Source organism: Neopsephotus bourkii, unplaced genomic scaffold (assembly GCF_033783945.1).
Source record: "Neopsephotus bourkii isolate Nb327-2 ecotype Australia unplaced genomic scaffold, CSIRO-AGI_Nbou_v1 NB_318, whole genome shotgun sequence".
Classification (NCBI taxonomy): domain Eukaryota; kingdom Metazoa; phylum Chordata; class Aves; order Psittaciformes; family Psittacidae; genus Neopsephotus; species Neopsephotus bourkii.
In genome coordinates this window covers 4,125,642-4,145,397 of record NW_026900826.1, presented here as the reverse complement: position 1 = coordinate 4,145,397, position 19,756 = coordinate 4,125,642, and the positions used below count along the sequence as shown (strand labels likewise).

At 37.4% G+C, this 19,756-nt stretch overlaps 1 protein-coding gene across 4 annotated transcripts in view; it reads left to right on the top strand.

The window, feature by feature from the left end:
- Positions 1-802: 802 nt before the first annotated feature.
- WDR72 (WD repeat domain 72) overlaps positions 803-19,756 on the top strand; it is a 113,580-nt gene continuing 94,626 nt past the window's right edge. Inside the window, exons 1-6 of one of the 4 annotated variants that reach the window (XM_061347441.1) lie at positions 803-840; positions 10,572-10,733; positions 11,777-11,883; positions 14,995-15,073; positions 18,019-18,193; positions 18,711-18,784. In XM_061347441.1, coding sequence (XP_061203425.1) covers positions 10,581-10,733; positions 11,777-11,883; positions 14,995-15,073; positions 18,019-18,193; positions 18,711-18,784 — 588 coding nt within the window. In that variant the 5' untranslated portion in view covers positions 803-840; positions 10,572-10,580. Of the gene's footprint in view, positions 841-1,309; positions 1,378-10,571; positions 10,734-11,776; positions 11,884-14,994; positions 15,074-18,018; positions 18,194-18,707; positions 18,785-19,756 lie in introns of those variants that run through there. The other 3 variants (XM_061347439.1, XM_061347440.1, XM_061347442.1) reach the window with 3 other exon arrangements.

Sequence of the window (19,756 nt, the reverse complement as noted above, 5' to 3'; positions counted from 1 at the left end):
AAAATGCCCAGAAGTAAGCCCAGAGAAAAGCTACACCTAAGTTTTCATGTAAGATCCTATATTCCAGTGTTTTTCACTTAGCCTAATACTATCTTACTAAACACCACCATCTCCATTAAGGTTCTATTTCCAGGGTTCAAAAAATTTCATAAAATCATTCATTAGGTGAAGCAGCTTAAGTAGTCTCGTATTTATTGTGAGTAATGACCTGCTAAAACAAATTAAAATCAGAAGCCGGAGAGAAACATTTCAAAACATTACTAACTTTACATATTCTTTTTTCGTTACATCCATTTACCTCTAAAACGCAGGCCACAGATGCAAACTATAATTACTTCAACACAGTTTCATTAAGATGAACCCACACGTATGGAACAGCTGAGCTTGGCTCCTCATAATGGTCTCCTTTCACAGACCATAGCTTCTCTGAAATTGACCTTTTAAGAGAAAAGAAACACACCAACAACAAATAAACATCTCATTTCTCCTCCTCACTATATTAGCTCGCTAGAACAGCGTTTATAAGAAGAAATACCTAAAGCTGAGAAACTCATGCCCTCAACAATCCGCAGCCCTCACGTCATGAGGCACACAGCTCACCCTTTACTGTCCTCAAACCTGGAGCTGCTGAGAAACAAAGCACCTGACCGGAGACGTGCAGAACCGACACCACCTGCAGCTGTCCCTACGGCCGCAGAAATACTCTTCTCTCCGTACTTAAAGCAGGTCGGGCACCTAAAAAGTTTCTTGTACCTCATTACGGTTTTAAGGAAGTACTCTATTGAGCAGGCCGGCCCCCCACACGGGTCTGCTGAGCCGCAAGGGAGCGCAGAGGAGCAGGTGGGTGAGTAGGGCGGCAGCAGCCCAGGCACCACCTCACGGGTTGCTACTTTAGTCCTTGTTTCCTCCCGCTTTCCATTCTGAGCCTCCACAGCAGAAAGCGGCCCCCGGAGCAGATCCTGTCGGCGGGCGCTGACGGGACTGTGGGCAGCTGCGGGCAGCACGCGCTGCCCTTGCTCCGTAGCCACGCAAAGGCCGAGGCTCGGCAAGCGCCTCGCGGCCGGGGCGGGGGCTGGGCTGGGCTGGGCTGGGCGTAGCCGCGCCCGAGAGGGATAAAGCCTGTCCCGCTGCAGTCCATTTCCTCTCTTCTTAGCGCTGCCGGCCGGTCTTTTCCCACTGGCGGTGCCTGCAGCCGCTGCAGGTAAGGCGTTGTGCCGCGGCCTCGCTGCTCAGCACGGTTCCTCTCAGCGGTCTCCTCTGCCCGGCGGCAGCGGGTCGCGCTTCAGTGCGGAGCCTCGGGCCGCTCGTTGCGACCTCCCCAGGGTCTGTGGCCGCGAGGCTCTGCTACCTCGGGTGCCTTAGGAAAGCGACTGAGAGGTGGGCTTGGATTTTTGTCTTGGCCGAGAGCAGCGGTAACATCGGGTACTGCAGAGCTCTTCCGCTGGGGTGAAGTTTTTTTGTGTGGTGCGGCGTTTGTTCTCTTTACTCGGGCCGTTGTCAGACAAGTTTCTGGGAGTTCCGTTTCGACCCCTGTACGTTTAGTATCAGCTGTATAGCTTCGTTATGTTTCAGGTTTGACATGTAATGTTGGATGTCTGAACTTCCCTTTCCGACATCATCTAGTGATATTTACATATCACTATACATATACATATATTCTGTCAGCTGTCTTGGAGTATACTTATTCAGTGGACTTCTTGGAGAAATTCCTTCAAGGACATAGCAGAGTTCAAAATACTAGTTCACTGAAATGGGCAAATGCTTCTGTGTTATTTTAGTGATGCCTTTTGAGTAGGTACAAAGCCTTAGAGTAGAAATAAATTTATGTTTATTCAATAGCAGTTCTGTTTTCTCTTGAAAATAGTTCACTTAGAAATGTCTCTTGAGACTTGCTCGATGGAAATAACCAGGGTTCACTTGGAGCCCTGTGGTGGTTCTTTCACACTTGCTTTCCTAGTTACTGCTAGGAACAGCAGTAGTATTTTCTTAAATTATCATGAGATTTAGCATATCAGAAGCGCTGCTGGTAAAGAACTATGATGTTTTGGGAACGCATTGCAGAAATGGCTTTGTGGTGAGCCAGTTCTGTGCAAAAGGTTTGTGTCAGGTGGTAGGATTGGTTACACAAGAGCAGGTTTTTCTCATAAAAATTGTTTCAGTGTTAAAATTAGAACTTTATTGTAGTTACAACTGCAATCCATGCATTGCAATGCATTGAATCAGGTATGGACTTTGATTCTGCTTCATAATAGGCAGTGTCTCTCTACTTAAGTAGATCTGTTTGTGTACATATAATAAATCTTTCAAAGTTGTTTACACTAAACAGGTGCGTGCCCCATAGTGAAGAACTCTGTGGAGAGGCCTGTTTGGTAATCAGTAGTGTTCAAAGAGCAAAATGGAAAAATAAGGAGTTGTTGTTGTCAGAGTTTGGAAATCCTCATTATGATGCAATTAATTACACTAGCGGTTAGCAAATGTTACATCACTGTCCAAAACCCAAAGGCTGATGAAATGTTTCAGTTGTTTTATTTCCAGCATCTGGTTCGAATGTATTTGTTATTTAAACATTCCTGAGTACAGTGTAGCTGAACCAAAAACATCACCTCTCTGATCAGTGGGGTTTTTTTATCTTAAATGAGTTCAAGGTCACTTAAGGAAGACAAAATTAGTGACTTAGAGCTTTGATGCATATTCACTGCCTCTTAGTTTGACATTTTTGTAAGTTGGGTTTTTTTTTTCGATTTCATGTGTCTTGACTTTACCAGATATATCTTCTGTTGCAGTAGTGTAAATAAGAATGAATTCTGTAGGATTAATTATGGCTAGTTCATTACAGATTCTGTCATGTTTAGTAAAAATGAAAGTTTATCAGAGTTCTTGTGGATTACATTAATGACTTTTACTTGCATTTGTGGGAAGTCTTGACAGAGGCTTAAAGTTTATTACTCTTTAGACTTCCCAAGTTACGTGGGCAATAAACTTGAAGTTGATGCCCCCTTAGTACACCCTCTTGATTCATGGGGGATGATTTTATGATCATTGGCTCTTTTAAAGGGCATGATATTTGTCTGCTCAAAAGACAATTTATAATTAAGGAAAAGTAAGGAGCTATCTCTTCACAGGCATAAGGAAGCAGCACTTTCTCAAATGGAAAAACTCTCAATAAAGTTTGGTAACTTAATATATGTAAGGTGAAAACCTGTCTTTAAATCAGTAAGATTCAGTTTTGTTGAAATCAAAACTTGCTTTCTGCAGAAACTAATGACCCTTTTTTGTCATATTTACTTTCCTGTAAGAATTGGTGGGTGAATTTCCTAAGACCTGATTAAAGCTCTGCTTCATTAAAACATTTCACAATTTCCATGTAATGCCACTGAAGATGACTTAAGCGATGTTGTTTGTATGCTTAAGGATTTGAAAGTGGCATATAATTCACATATATATAGTTCTGTATAGTGTTTAAGCAGCATCTTGTTCCTGTAGATAGCTATGTTTGTACCTTGTAAAACATTCAGACATAAAATTTCCGACAGTAAAAACAACTGTGTTTTCTTTTTCTTTAATGTGTTTGTTCTTTCTTTAAAGACATCTTTTATGGCTCCAAGCTCTTGTAATGCTTTTTCCACATGAACTTCAAATATATGCAGTTTCCTTCCTTTGACTTAAAACCAAGATAGCTAGCTCATATGTATCAATTTTTAACGTTTAAACAGTTATTATATCATTGTTGTTGCAGAAGCCTTTAATAACAGTGGAAAAAAAGTAGGAATTTCTAGTTTTTCACACATCTTTATTTTTTCTACTTAGCAAAAGAGCATCTCATGACACTTTTCTAGCAAGCTTAATATAATGAACAGTTAATGGGGTAAAGTGATAACTTCAAGGAGGTGAAGATTTATTCTACTGTACCTTAGGACTGCACAAAGCAGAAGTGTGCTGAGTTTTCACTGCCCTGTTTTCCAGCTTAGGTGCAACATAAACAAACTATTTTAATTAATATTGTGTAACCAAAAGGTTTTGAGATGGCCAATTGAATTCTGCCAAGATAGAGTCTTTTGATGAAAACATATCTTTATTGATTGTAGAAGAAGAAAATCATTCTTAAAATGAAATCCAGAGAAAAATCATATCCCTCAGAGAAAATTTCTGAGTGGCAGGCTGAGATTAACATCATAAAATTGAATTTGTGCTGCAAACCTTTGATGTAATCAGCAGCTGGGAGATGGTGTTGCCCTTACTGTGCTCTTTCTGATTGTGGTGAATTATTGTGTGGAATGAAATAAGTGTTTCTTGTGTCACTCGTTCAAGAAATACAAACAAGGTATTACTAGGTGGTTCTTGCTAGTTAAAATGGGTTGTATTGATCCCTGGTCCCAGCCTCTTGCTCCCTTGGATTGCAGTACATTCACACCCCAAGAGGGATCTGGATGTCACTCAGCAGTGAGTCCTTGGGCAGGTTAGGCTGTAGCCCTGACAGGTCTTCAGGGATGTCCCATGAGCTTGAACTGGTACCACAGTGGTAGGCAAGCAGGCAGGGAGTGTCTCAGGGTAGAGCTGCGAAAAAAGGAAGTAGAATGGAAAACAGGTGTGGAGTACTGAGGGTTCTGGCAGGATGGATTAAAACACAAGGAAGAGAGCCATAGTATATAAGTGTTGATTGAAGTATTTTACTTCTTGCCTGCTATCTGGTTAGGTATGTTAACAAAAAAATTTTAAATACATAAATATTTTTGCTGCTGTACCTACAGAGAGCTGATTCTGCATCTTAAAGGAGCCAATTACTAGTTTTCTTGTGCGATGTGCTAAATGCAAATTAGCTTTTAATTATCTTTTAAAAATATCTTGATAATCTATTTTACTTTTTCCTATTAGTTATTTCAAATATCTTTTCCCTTTGTCTTGTCTTGCTGTCTTCAATATTGTTTCTTTGATCATTCTCTCTTCACTTACCTAGCCTCATACACTTTTTCCTGAATTGCACATCCTGCCATCTGCCCTGTAGCCCTGTATCTCCATTCTATTTCAATTTATCTGTTAAGAATCTTTCTCAGCATTATCTTTTCTAATTTATTCCACTGCTTATACTTGTACAAATGTGTGCTTACCCTGCTGCTTCACAAATTGCAAAGTATTGTTGACCTGTGTTTTCAGATTCATGGATGCAATGGATTTCTGGATAGCAACTTATACAGATCTGTGACCTGCTTCATGAGTGTGGATGTGGTACATCTTCAGGCTTACAAAGACAGCACTTTGTCACTTCTCTGTCTTCAGATTTTGTACTTTAGATGCTTTTATCAAGTATTTTGTAAATGCAATATATTATTTATGCCTCTTAGAAGGATTTGCTATATATTGTGAACAATGGGTGAATAACTTTAGTTAGGGAAAGATATCTCTGATAATCAGCAAAAATATATTATCTTTAAGGAGAGTGCAGCATTTACATCATAAAGTAAGTTGATAAAGTTAAGAAAGCAGTAATCATTAGTAGACTGCAAGTCAACGCTATTTTAGGAAACTAATTAGCTTTTTACCAACAGTACAAAAATATTGTTAAATCCTGTATTTTCTTATATAGGTGGTAAGAGCAAGTATGTCAGAGAAAAAACAAAGAATAGACAGGAATAGGAGAATGAAATTGGTTACAAACAAATGAACCTTTTGAATTTGTTATGAAAACCTACTAGGCTCTGCCTGAAATTTAGTTTGTACACTTTAGCTTGTAACTACAATGATGAATCTAAAAAGGGGTGTGTGTGGAAGAAACTTCTTATTTTACTTGTCCATCAAGAGCATTGAAACCTTGACCAGTACAATTTTGCTAGACTGAGAAGACACATGCTGTTCTCCTAAAGCTGTCAATAATTGTTTTGATCACTTTGGTCCATCTGTCTTTTTGTTGGTGTGCTTTTGTTTTAATTATTTGTATTTTTAATCCAATACAAACCGTTAAATGCTGCTAATCTCTTAATATTTTCAGGACTGTAAGCCAATTTCTGCATCTCTTCTTGTGCCCACTCTGATTGCCACACATTGACCTGGACAAACTGATCTTGAGAAAACTTATATTGTATAGAAGCATGAAATAAGTATGAATATAAACTCAGAAAAGCTTTTTTTGGCAGGTTGACTGTTGCCTGTAGAGTGACTTTTTGTTTTATGACTTTTTTTCTACTATAAATGAACTATAAATTCCAATTTGGTAGCTTCTGTTATGGGCTGTAGCTAAGAGGAGGAGATTTTTGTCACTGCCAGTGCTTTATGATGTGAACTGTTTGAGGTTAAGCTTCTGGGAAGTTCAGTTCCTAGTTTTAAGAACCTTTATGTATGTGAGAACTGGTGTATTCTTAACTCATTTAAAAATCACGGTATTCTCTCTATCCAAAAATGTGACCAGTCCCAGTCAAAACAGTTGAGTGATGAGGAAAACCCGTTGTATTACTATGTGCTTAGAAGGACATTCAAGGTCAGACCTGTGCTCTGGCTGCTTTAAAATACCTCATGGCCTTTGTAGAATAGGAGGTGGTATACTTAGCCTTCTGAATGAAAATTTAACACTATGCAAATGGTCCAAAGTTGCTGATGTAGTACAGCCAAAGTCCATGAAGCAGTGCAAACTGGAATAATTTTCCAAGTTAAGAAGTTTTGTGGTGTGACTTCAGAGTGAAAGGTGCTTGTAGAACTAGAGAGAGGATGGTGCAAGTTAGTGGTGGGATGAATTGGCATGGTTTTAACTCGGAACAGTGTTTTTGTTTTTAGTCATGAGTTTTTAGCAGTGTTATCGTAAGGGCAGGTCAAAAAGAAGTCGGGCTCTAAGCAGAGAGAAATGGGGAGCAGGACTGAGGAACTGGATTTGAAGTTGCATGAGGGGTTAATACTGCAAATCAGACATGCTTGAGTGTGCAGAGCTGGAAGAATTTGTGCTGATAAGCAACATGCAGCTCACATATGCCTTGGGCAATATTTGACTTTGTGGAAGCAGTTTTTACCTTTTTTTTTTTTTTAAAGGAACAGTGTGATAAGTATCTGTTGATTTTTATTTAAAAAAGTTTGCTTTAGGTGCCATCAGTATTACTAAATAGCTTTGATAAAGGTAAGTATCATCAGACAAAATGTAGATGCCTGCATGTGTGTGGTGTTTCTCGGAAAGTCAGGGTATTCTTAAAACTTTCATGCAAAGTACTTGTGCATCAAAATAACTTAATCCAAAAGAGGAGTTAACAAGGGAGCAAGAGTAAAAAAGTTAAGTACTGTTATGTTAACACGGAAGTTCACATACCTTCTGTTTTCTATTTCTCTTATAAGAGAATTAGACTGAAATGTATAACCAATGTTTTAGTAGCTGTTTTTTTTTAATATGACACTCATGGATATTTAAAATGCATACAAATAGATCATCTATACATTAGCAAATTCTACCAGTTCCAGATTTTAACTTCTGTTGGTTGTCTGAGTTCTCTTACTCATCACTTGCTCAGCAGTAGGCCTTCTGCTAAGAATATTGATCTTGAATCTATGCTGCTTTTAGAAGAAAATGTGATTTATGAGTTCATATTCAGTGCAGTACAAATCTGAATTCTGCTGTCTTATGGTGTTTTACACTAATTGAACACTCCCAAGGCACAAGTATAAATTACTACATGATATGCAAGGAAACACATTTGAAAGACTCAGTATTTAGCCTATCAAACTGTTAACTGGGCAGCCACCATTTTGTAAGATGTTTTGTAAGAAACTGAGTTTTCTTTGCTTATCTGATACTTGAAAGCCTATCACTAGAGTTTGGCTAGAACAACTTTGATTTCAGGGTATAAACTGGAAGAGAAAAGGACATCAGTGTTCACCAGTAAGCATAATACATCATGTGACTAGAGATTTAAAAAGTAACTTCTGTAAAAGTCAAATTTTAAAGCTGAGATCAATAACATGTCTCAGGATTTTGTGTGATAACCACAGAGCTTTAAAATGAAACTAAATGTGATTTAGCCTAATAAACTGCTGATTTCAATTAATTTTCTCTTAGACACTTCTTTCTCAGCCTTTGTTCTGGCTGAGGTTGTATAGGTTGTATGGCAGGACCTTGATATTCTGCCATACCAGTCTTCTCAGCCCTTTTTTCTCAGGAGCTGAGCCCTTTGTTTTGTGTACTTGTCAAAAAGCAAGACCATTCCTTCAGTTCTGTGTTACTTAAGGCTTTTATTAGGAATAACAGATACAGTTCTTGTCCGTGTCCCTGCTTTTAGCTGCTACCATGCTAGATTTAGTGATGGTTTGTATTACAGGCTTTTTTAAACAAAGCTTAAAAGCTGCTTCTGTGCTCTGTTTCTATCCTGTGGTCTTTTCTGAATTATCACAGGAACTTCTTTTCATGTCACTTCGCATTGTTCCTAGATTACTTCCTTTGGCTGTCTATTATCTGCTGCCATGCATTTCCTGCCTCCTCTGATAAGATTTCAGCTTTACTGTCATATCTCTTGTCTGATCCCTCCCAACTGTGCTGTTCTGGCACCTGTTTTGTTTTAAATATTTTTTTGCTAAGGAGTCTGTTGTGTCCCCTTTCTTCAGGATAAATAGGAGCACACCTCTGAAAGGTGTATTTTGGTTAGTGGGGGCTCTGAGGTATCTATTAAATGGTATTATGCTGTCTGAATAACAAGTAGCTGACATACAGACAATATTTTGAGAAAAGTAACTGAAGTACTAAAATGACCCTAGGGAATGGTGCATCTGAAGGGCTTAACATTCGTTTCTTGTTCGCTCATGCTTGAGAATAACTTTGAGTTATACAAACGTTTTTGTTGCTCATTTTCAGCTGTCTATGTACTGGTGGTAGTTAAAACTTTCCTCAGTACAGTTTAAGAAAACTCAGTTTTCAGAGGACTGACTTATAACTTCATATCCTTCCTCCCTGACAACAGTTAGGAGCAGGTGACAGCAATCTTCTGGCATTTTCTCCTGAAAACTGAATGGGAAGGGAGGTTGACAAAGATGCTTCAGAAGTATTTGTGCAGATTTTCTAGGAAAATTAAGGAGAGAAGAGTTGTCACAGGATGCAGGGAATGAGTACTGGAGGCTGTTGTATATTCCAGTTAATTTGGGAGTTTTGATACAGGTGACTTCTAGGTATGGAAACTGCTTGGGCTAAGGTAGCACTGCCACCTTAGTGGAAGGCTCTGCTATAAAGATAAAAAGATAAAGATGTGCTAAAGATATTGCTCAACTGTGTCTGTTTTAAGCAGTCCATCCTTTCACCTAAGTTGACCCAAAGGAGGCATATTTGTTGGATGTGTGGTAAGGTCCCCTGAAAAGTCTGAACAGGACAAATACGATTTTAAAGTGCCACATTATTTATGGGCAGATACTGGTTTTTTTGTTTTTTATTTTGAAGGTATCATTGGAAATACTCTAGAAAAACGTTTGAGGCTCATGAACATGGGAATTTGAGCAGTAAACAATGTGATAGAAGGCTTGTGAGGGAGAAAGCAGTTTTCTCAGGGCTTTTGTTTGAAGCAGGACAAGTACAGAATCCAGCTAACAAGCAGAACTGCTTTTAAAAGGAACATGCATCAAGTCTAAAAGCAAGCAAAGCAGGATATATTTTTTTTAATAAGAAGGATTTTAGGATGTTTTCTAAGTACTGGTTTTTGAACATGTGCTGAAATAGTTTCCTGGAAGTGGAGTTTGTAAGAATCTGTATTGAATTAACTAATGACCAATAGTCATTTTGTACAATTCTATTAAAGCAAATTTTTGCTCTAGTGGCTGAAATCTATTATATGGTATGTTTGGATTTTCTTTTTGTTTGTTTGGTTGTTGGTTTTCTTTCTTTCCCCCCCACAAGAGATTCATGAGTTGAGCAGCAGAAAGAGTCTGTTCTCCCTGTTCCTCAGCTTGCAACTCTGCCTCCACCTTTCTTCTGTGGCTTTTCTCTAGGAGATTCTATTGAATGTTGAGGGAATAGTGCTTTGCTGCCCTGGGCCTCACTTTTTTTCTCTTCCTCCCTGACCTACCACCTGCTCCTCCATGCTCATTACCTGTTTCTTTTGCCTTATCCGTATAGGAACTGCAGACCTCTGTATTGACACCCTGTTCCTGTGCCATCTCCATGCTCTGGTAGTTAGCTGCTGAGAATGAGCAGAACTACTGGTTGCGGGGAATAGGGAAGGCATGGTACATATTTCACCAACCAAAATTAAGAAGATGATGACTGTGACATGGGCCCATCAGAGCTAAGCCAGGTTGTGTGGGGTAGCACATGATTTCTGTTGCTGATATTTCAGTATTGTGGTGGTACTAGTTCCTGGTAACTCTGGTCTTATTTAGGAATGCCTCAGTTTAAAATAGTGGTATGTCACTGTTTTGCATATGTAAGTTATTAGCACATAGTTGTCTTAAAGTGTTTGTGTGATGCTTCAATGCCACATTAACTCTTTTGCAGCAATAAGTATTTTGTAGCTCCCCTTTTTTGGATGTTGATTTAATTGCATTAAGTTTTGGATTGTTGTTTTTTTTTCTTTTTTCCTTGCACTTCATGTTTCTTAATCATTGTGACTTGTTTCTGTTTTCAGGTGCTGACTATGAAGGTATCAGTACAGGCTGTGGCAGTGTGGGGGAAAATAGCTCCCTCTCACAGTATCACTGCTATTATGATTACAGATGACCAGCAGACTATAGTTACGGGAAGTCAAGAAGGGCAAATATGTTTCTGGGATCTTGCATCAGAATTAAAGGTTTGTGTTTGCTTTGCTACAGTCTGCCAAATTTACAGAGTAGAGCTTTATCTTTTATTAAGAATGGATTATCCAGACTTGCACTTTAAATTTTAGAGATTATGTGATATTTGTTATAGGTAGTTCATGAAGCAAAAACTGTTGAAATGTGTAAATAAGCAGTTATTTGCAGACTTCAGAAAAATTTTCATGTATTATTGTGACCTGTGGATTATAATTTGAGATGGTGTATGATAACAAGTGAGTGATGATAGCAAGTAAACATATGAATGTCACCATTCCTATCTTGTAAAGCTTTTTTAAATCAGGTGTTGATCATGGCTTGTCATTTAAGGAAAAAAAAAATATCTATTTATAAAACCAGAGCTTTCTACCACGTTTAGAAATGGAAAAAATTGTAGAAAGATGGAACAAGTAAGATGAAATATGTATTTGCAGTGTAATTAAGAGGCAAAGCCCCTAGCATATCATTGGCATTGCTTTGCTTATTTTATATTTATTTTCCTGAGAATGTAACAAAGTCAAAGCAGGTCCAGTTTTTTATTCTGTGTTCCTAGGACTATGGTTCTGTTCTCCTTGCATTTGGATGTCCTATTTGTGCTCACAAATATCCTGAAACTTTAGTTTGCCCTTTTATGGAGCTAGCTTTATTTTATTAAGATCTTTGCATGCAGTGAAGCTAATAAAAAGGATTACTAAACATGCTCTATGAAACCCATGCTTAAGAGCTCTGCTGTATCAGTTGTCTGCTTCACTCTGCCACTTTTGCTGCGTGTTGTAGGGTGAAGGGCAGAGATATTTTGCCTATTGCTTGTTTTACAATGTTTGATACTCCATGAATTCTTCAGGAAGTGAAGAACTTTACACAAACTGGATAATCCATTCATATCTTTGTGCATTCCAGAAATATGATAGAAAAACACAACAAAGCAGATTGAGAATTACTCATAAATAATGACATCTCCAAGTAGTATTCTCTTGCTTTTATGTCTCCTTTGATTAAACTGAAAGTATTATGTTAAACCATTGTATTATTCTCCTAGATTTCATCTAAAGAAATTCTCTTCGGCCATACTGCTTCTGTAACTTGTTTGGCAAAAGCAAGAGAGTTTGAGAAACAACCATATGTAGTAAGTGCTACTGAAAATGGGTAGGTAACTGAATATTCAATTATTCATTTCTTAAATGATGAAATGTGTGGCAGGTGTAGGTCAGATTCTGCATTTGGCAGAAGGTTTTTAATCCACTTCTGTGATATGGAAAGGATATCAGTTACTTAGGATAATGATTGCGTTGCCTATATACAGTAGTCTTAAGTAAGAGGTCATCTCTTGGATGACAAAATGGTTTGGCAGATTCAGGTGTCCAGTTAGTAGTCAGGAAAATGAATTGTTCAGAGAGTTAGCTAGGCCACATTCAAATGGAGAATAATGGGTTATTGGAGGGAAGCAGCAGATTCAAAAACATTTTAATATCGTGGTTCTTTTTTGTATTCCTTCCCAAGTTCACTCTTAAGAATTGAATAAGTAGAAGAGGTTAATGTACTCTGATCCAGGTTGTGCTTGTTCACTGGCTACATATAGAGGCATGTAAACTGCCCTTGAATAAAAGGCATATATATTACTTGTCTTTGCTTTAATCTGCCTTGCTGTTTTGGAGTATATCCTTTTAAGTGGTAGATCTTGCAGCTTTTCTCCTGTGTTTGTTGTGACTGGCTTATTATGTCAGGCAAAAAAAATTTATGCAGTTCTGCTAGGTTAGCATGCAAGGCTTTTTTCCCCTCTCTGAATATTTGGTAATCTTTTCAGCTGGGTTTTCAGCTCAGGATTACAGCAGCTGAAAGTAGTTAGAGGAGCTTTTTACTTCCTTAAACGCTTTCCTCCAAAAATTCTGTCTGGCTGCTTAATGATGTTCTCCTCTCATTTTGGGTCCCTCTTTTCCAATTAACAGCTCTGTTAAAACCTCTTCAGGTGAAGAGTTCCTGTCAATTGCCCTTCTTCAAGCTACACCTTTTAGCATCTTAAGGCTACTACTTTCTCACTGAGGAGCTTATACTTTCCAGCTGCTAGGTTCTTGGCCTGGTTCTCTCAATCATAAGTATGCAAGAAAGGGATAACTTAAGTAGACTGGTTCAGTCTTCTTAATCTTCAGAGGTTAGACTGCCCCACTGGGCAGATAGCGGTAAACAGTTCTGGTTGTTATGTGCAGAAAGGAGGGTGAGAAGTCTACAAAACTAGTTTTGTACTGGCCTACTTCAATTCTACTCAAGGGCTCAGAGGTAAAACTATTTTTCATCTTAATTGTGAAGTTCTGTTACTGTAGTACTGTTTCCAGATCTGTATTAAGATATATAAGATCTGTACTAAGATATATAGCATACTGTATTTCCAAAAAGCGCTGGTGAAAAGTGTGAAGAAACAAATGGTATTTTTTGCTATAGATAAACAGAGATATTCGCTTCCAAAAGATTCTGCCTCTGAAGGGATTATCAGGCTTCCTTGGAATGTGTGTATGTAGGACTGGACAGCCTTCTGGCCCCTTTAAATGTTCACTTTTACCAAATTACTGCGGACTTTTCAGCTGTATTGCATATAAGGGCAAAGCATCCATCACTGATCCCTGAAAGGCTGTGATGTGGAGATAATTACAAATAGGGAGCCTGTCTTCAGGAGAGGCAGGGTTTGTTGAACAGCCTTTTCTGGCTTGTGAATCATAGAATAGTTAGGGTTGGAAAGGACCTTAAGATCATCTAGTTCCAACCCCCCTTCCATGGGTAGGGACACCTCACACTAAACCCTGTCACCAAGGCTCTGTCCAACCTGTCCTTGAATCATTCACTTCTGCCATTTTCAAGCTTACATTCCCTTGTATTGAGGGTGGAAGAAACTGTATAAAAGATCATACTCTTCTCCCGTCCCATTTCAGAATCTCAAGTGTTTGTATAGCTGTCTTGTCCCAGAAGGATGAGTACTGAACAGTATTTCTGTAGTTTTTATATGGAGACCTATAAATCAATTCATTGTGATTCAGAAGGTCTCACTATGTATTTAGCATATGCTGTAGGACAGGTTTATCAACATATGGTATCACTTATTCCTTGTTAGTATAACACGCATTCCTTAGAGTGCAAAATGCGAAATTGATATTTTGGTCTCATTTGTGCATGTTTGCATGTATGTATCACAGTAATATAGCTAAAGCAATAAATTTAATTGTTCTGATGAGAAATTCACTGCCTTAATCTTTAATAAAGAGCATAAGCGTTCTGTTTAAGTTATGAATTTTGGTCTACTGAAGCTGATGTTGCACTAAGCATTATGATGATGCTACATAGATTTTACTGCTTTTGCTGAGTTGAAAACTGTAAGTTAATATTTTTAGATTATCATAAAATGTGAAAGTGTGTGGATTAAAATGTAGAAGACTAAGTGGAATTTTTAATACAATAAAATCTTTTCCCTGATGTGTTCTTTAAGTCCTCATACAGAAATGTGATTTCTGAAATTATAAAATTATTGTCAACTGTGGTAATAATGCTTGCTGTCCAAAATCTAAAAGCGTCAAAGTTTAACATTGCTGAACTATGACAACATACCTCATGCAACCTTATTTGCAACATTTGATTTGACTGTTTCTGTTGTACTCTAGTCCCACAGCACATTGAATAATGTCTAGATGAGGAAGCCTGGCTAATTTGTCTTTTTCAAACATTAATGTAACTAAGTATAGCTAGAATGTTGCACAGGCATTTAGGTTGTCAAGACACAAGTGGTGCTGTACCGCTATCAGATTTCAGGAATAGTCTCATGGTGGCACTGTTTCTTTTTAACAGAAGTTGCGGTTCCTCTTAGGAGCTGGTCTAATGCTGCAGAAGATGCATTATGTTTCAAGATGTGTGGTTTAAGTCCAGTGAAATGAATCATTTTCAGGAGGATATAGTTCCAACGACAGATAGTTACAGTGACATGTTGACGTGCTGTAATGGCAGTATACCTACAATTTGTTGTAGACTAGAGTTGGCCTTAAAGTCAGGTTTGTTGCAAGGCAGCAGGGTGTAATTACCAAAACAAAAAGACAGATACTGTATGTCATCTCTTACTAATGACTACAACATTTTCTTACCCAGTAATCTGTAACAAAAAGTCACATAAAGGACCAGACTGTACTTAAGTACAGCACGACAGAACAACTTGGTGGCACAAAATTATTCCAGCCAATTGAGTAGAAATGACAGAGAATAATATAAAGTTATCTTTGGCAGGGAGATGTGTGTTTGGAATGTCACTAGTGGACAGTGCATTGAGAACGCAAAGCTTCCTTATAGGCATACAGCAATCCATGTAAGTACAGCAACTTTTCATGGGCTCTCTCTGTTCATTACAAGAGCAATTTTGCTTAATAAATGGGATATTTTTCAGAAACGTACAATTTTAAACGTATAGCTCATAACATATTTAATAGGAGAAAATTTTTGTAATGGAAGTAGGTTTGTATCTGTTACATTTCCTTTTTTGACTTCCTCCTAAGAAAAGAGCTCAGACTTTTATGTTCCTCTGAACTCCTTAAATCAAACTGATTCTTTTTAAGCTTCAAATGTTTGGAATGCAATATCAATTAACTTAGTGTAAAGTTTGGGCATTGGGTAGCAAAGTGAAACTGTCTTAATCTTTACTCTTGTCCTCTATTTAAATTGCGTTGAAACTTCAAATGTTATGTTAGATTTTTATGGCATACTTTAGAAGTACAAGCAATTCAGCCAAACGTGAGACAGTATGCTGGAAATCTTATTTTTTAAAGTTTAAAAGGTTTTGATGGCTAACTACTGACCTTCAAAAGACTGCTCTGCCCCGTTTCCAAAAATACACTTTCATTCATTGTAGAACTTGAGACAGAATCCTTATTTTCAGAGGCCAAATTGCTTTGAATGTTACTTCATGTAATTTCAAGTGTGTGCTTGGAACTATATCCAGGTACACTAAATATCTAGATGCTGGACTGTTGAGGCTGTGTTTGAAATACATATGTGTATGGTTAAGGAGCCGCGCATGTATGAATTTGATTCAGAGAGATGGCTTATTTCTGAATGTATTAGTAGAACAGCTCAGGGCTTCTGGGTTGCTTAAGATGCTGGCTGTCTTCAGTGGGGAAATCTAGGGTAGAACTAAGCCTCCAGATGGTAGAAATCTTAAATTACCTTACCTTAAATGATGTAAACTATGGCCAAATTTAGAACTGAATTTTTTTAAAGTTTCAAGAAGAAACTGTTTTTCATGACACTCTTTTGGTTGACATGATGAGTTCGAGCATAGTTGTTAACGATGAAGGGAAGAGAAAAAGCTTGGGTAAATTACCAAATAAAAGTTATAGAAAAGAATTTATTAATATATTTTCACATATAGATGTGTGTATAAACATAAAAATCAAGAGAATTTATTCTTCAATAGTTTTTATGTATATGTTTAAGCTTATATAATCTTTTTACATGTATGTATACACACACGTAAAATATTTCAATTATAGTAGAGGTGTGGTATGATCTGCTTTGTGGTATTGCTTAATTAGATTTCAATAGTTAAAGTTATGGCAGAGTTCCGCTTCCAAGTAGGCAGACCTGGCCTGGGTGATTATCTAACAATCTGCATTTTTGTGGAGATTAGAGGCAGAATCTTCATTCTTACCCTTCAAATAGAAGTGGCAAATACTTTAGAAAACTGTTACTTTTGTATTAGATGCGAGCTAAATTTAATTTTGGCTAGATTAAGATTTTAGTTGTATAACTTGAGGAAGATGGCTAGAGGAAAATAGGAACACCTAAAAAGAAAACTTTCTTAGGAAAAGGTATAGATGTTTCTAGGAGGAGAAACTATACTTTTAAAATGCAACCTTCAGACATTTATAATGGATTTTGGGTTTTTTTTGTGTGCGTGTGGGTGTTTCTTGTGAGTTGTTTTTATAGGATTTTTTTTTTTTCTGCTGTTCCATGGGAAATGGTTGCCTGTGGCATAATAGTAACTGAAAGAGTACTGCTTCCTATGTAATGTTGTTTGTGAGGCTTAGTGCACACAGATTTTGATAGTATCACTGTTTCAAATTGTTGCTTTATTTTTTTGTTGGTGTTTTAGTAGGTTTTAATTAAATGAGCCTGTCTGGTTTAGTAGGTTACTTTTGTTCAGTGTAGATGATTCAGCTATAAATGGCAGATGTCAAGCAGTGCAAACTGAATATTTGCTATTTGAAATGAAGTTTAACACCAGGGTCAGCTCTTAACCGTTTTGGATCTTAATCAGTGTGGGATTTTCTCAGAGGACTAACTGACAATACAAATATTCCATTTCAAGCCTAATTTAAGAGGAACAGTAATTACAAGTTGTTCCTATTGCTAAGCACCTCTGCCTCTGGTCATTCATATCTGCGGTAGTACTTATCCCATTCCCCATTATTTATGCTGCTTTTGTTTTCAGACTTCAATTACTTAACTGATAAACCAAGAATTATTTTTTTTTTAAGCAGAACATGAATGTACAGAGAACTTCTAGTAAACTAGGCACAGTGTTGTGTGTCTGTCTGATGTTTTCCCCTGACTGCATAGTTGTTCCCTTTAAAGATAGTATTGACTTGTAAATTCCATTTGAGGTGGCTGCTTAGGCATTTATAGCAATTATGTGTACAAATATGGATAGATTTTACATAAAATGCAAACATACAAAGCACCTAGCAGAGAAGGAGTCTTCATAGTTGGTCTGCACTGCTGTGCACTTTGTGTCTCTTCCTTTTCTTTGTGACTGTTGAGAAAGAGTGAATCTTAACACTAAGACACTTAATGTCAAGATGAATAATATCTTGTGGAATATAAATTCTTCCTAGAAAATAATGGAAAATTTGTTATGACAAAAATAATTATGAATCTTCTGCATTTTCACCTGTTTTTTTTATCTTTATTTCTTTAACTAGAGCTTTAACAAATATTTGTCCAGAAACAAGTCCCAAACTGTTTAGCAGTATATAATGCAAAGTAGCAGCTTGATTGCTTCTAAAAATCCTAATATTTGAGATCCGCTCTCAGTCCAAAGCATCTCTTACATTATAATGATTTAGTATAGGCATACAGCTGAATATGTGAAATGCTTGTGTCGCTAGGAAAATTTTATATGGCCTCACATATGGAGTAGATTTTTAGTAAATGCTACAAATGTTGATTATAATTCAAAGTATGACATGCTTAACTGGAAAAATATGTGCACATTTGTAGTTCTGTATGCTGATTCTCTTCTTTCCACTTGTACAGTATTACCATTGCTCATTCCGAATGACAGGTGAAGGCTGGCTTCTTTGTTGTGGAGAATATCAAGATGTTCTTATTATTGATGCTAAGAGTTTGGATGTTCTTCACACTTTATCATCATCTCAGTCTTCTGATTGGGTAAATTGTATGTGTATTGTACACTCTGCAAGAATTCAAGGTATGTGTGCTAGATGTATTTGTGATAAAATGTCTGTACAGATAGAACAATCCTACCTGATTTAATATCCAGTCATGTTTTACAAAGCCATTATGTACGTGTTAACATTTCATTGGCAGCACCTAAGAAGGTGTTTTTAATGCTCCTAATATTGGTTATGTTTTATTTAATGTTTCTCAAGGAGAAAAATGAGCAGCCTCTACACTGGTTACAAGCAACTCATTTCTTGGTTTTATGTACAAATTAATTGTGTAATATCAGGAAAATAAAGGACACAAACCCACTATTCTTTGCCTTCTATTAAAATATATCTGAGTGGACAAAATAAATATTCACTCTTTGCTTGCATGTTGTGTATTTTTATATACCATTAGTTATTTTTGTGGAAATATTTCATCTGAAGTGTCCTGCAGAATCCATTTTAGAGCACTGTCTATGCTAAAGTTTTGTTTTCTTATTAGACACTGCTTGAACTTGGTTCCAAGTTGACTATCTCACTGTTACTTCTTCACAGAAGACTCACTGGTTGCAGTGTCTGTAACTGGAACTGTTAAAGTGTGGGACCTATCTTCATCTTTGACTAGCATACAGGTCAGTTTGTATGAGGTGTAAAACAGCAATATGAAAACATAAATATAGTAGTAATCTTAAGTTAAGGATGCCTTGAAGCAGAAGGTAAATTAGAATTTCCTGGGTATGTATTAAACAGAATTAGATGATTTTTGTAACAAAATTATGAAAACACATCCTTGCATTTTTAAAGTAGTTGGGCTCTTGGACAGCTTTTGCCTTGACAACTGCAGTCTTTTGCCCAAGCTTCTTGTCTTTCCATATTCCACAATGCTGAAGTTGTAATGCTTTCCTGCTGTCTTGATGTCATTCCTTTTTCTGAACCCCTTCACTCTGTCCTTTAAATTCAAAGCTCTTCAAAATTGGCCTTAGTACTCCCTCTTCACCTTCCTTGCTTTTTTCAAAATGGTCTTTTAGACTTTGTTTTCCTCTGTCTGCATTTGACAATGCTGTCTTCACTTGGAAAAGACTCTTGCTGTGTCAAGTGCCCTATTTCTCAATCTTCAAACTCTGTTATTCTTTTCTGTGTTAATATTCTCAGCAGCTGTCACTTGACATGCACACATGTTAGAATTGGAATACAATGTTTTGTGTTTGAATTAGACCCAGAGCTGTATTCACAAAGGGACTTAGTATTACAGTGAAGCACTATGAATCATCAACAGAAATGGTGAAATGTCAACAGTCTTCTCTGAACATCCATAATAAGTTATTGCCTTACTTGACAAACTGAAAAGCATGCCACAGTACTACTTGTTAATGGGTAGAATTGAGCTTCTCAGACTCTTGTCAGGTTTGATACCATAGTAGTGGTTTCGTGATGCATTTTTGGTTTACCTGCAAAGTTTCTGGGGGGCCTTTTAAACATTATTAGGGTAAAAAATACTGTCACACTGTAGAAATTGAGGACCTTAGCAATAGGTTACACACCAGAGATGCATACACAGTATCGTGCCATCCTTTTACTGCCTGGGGCCTTCTTTTGCGAAGGGA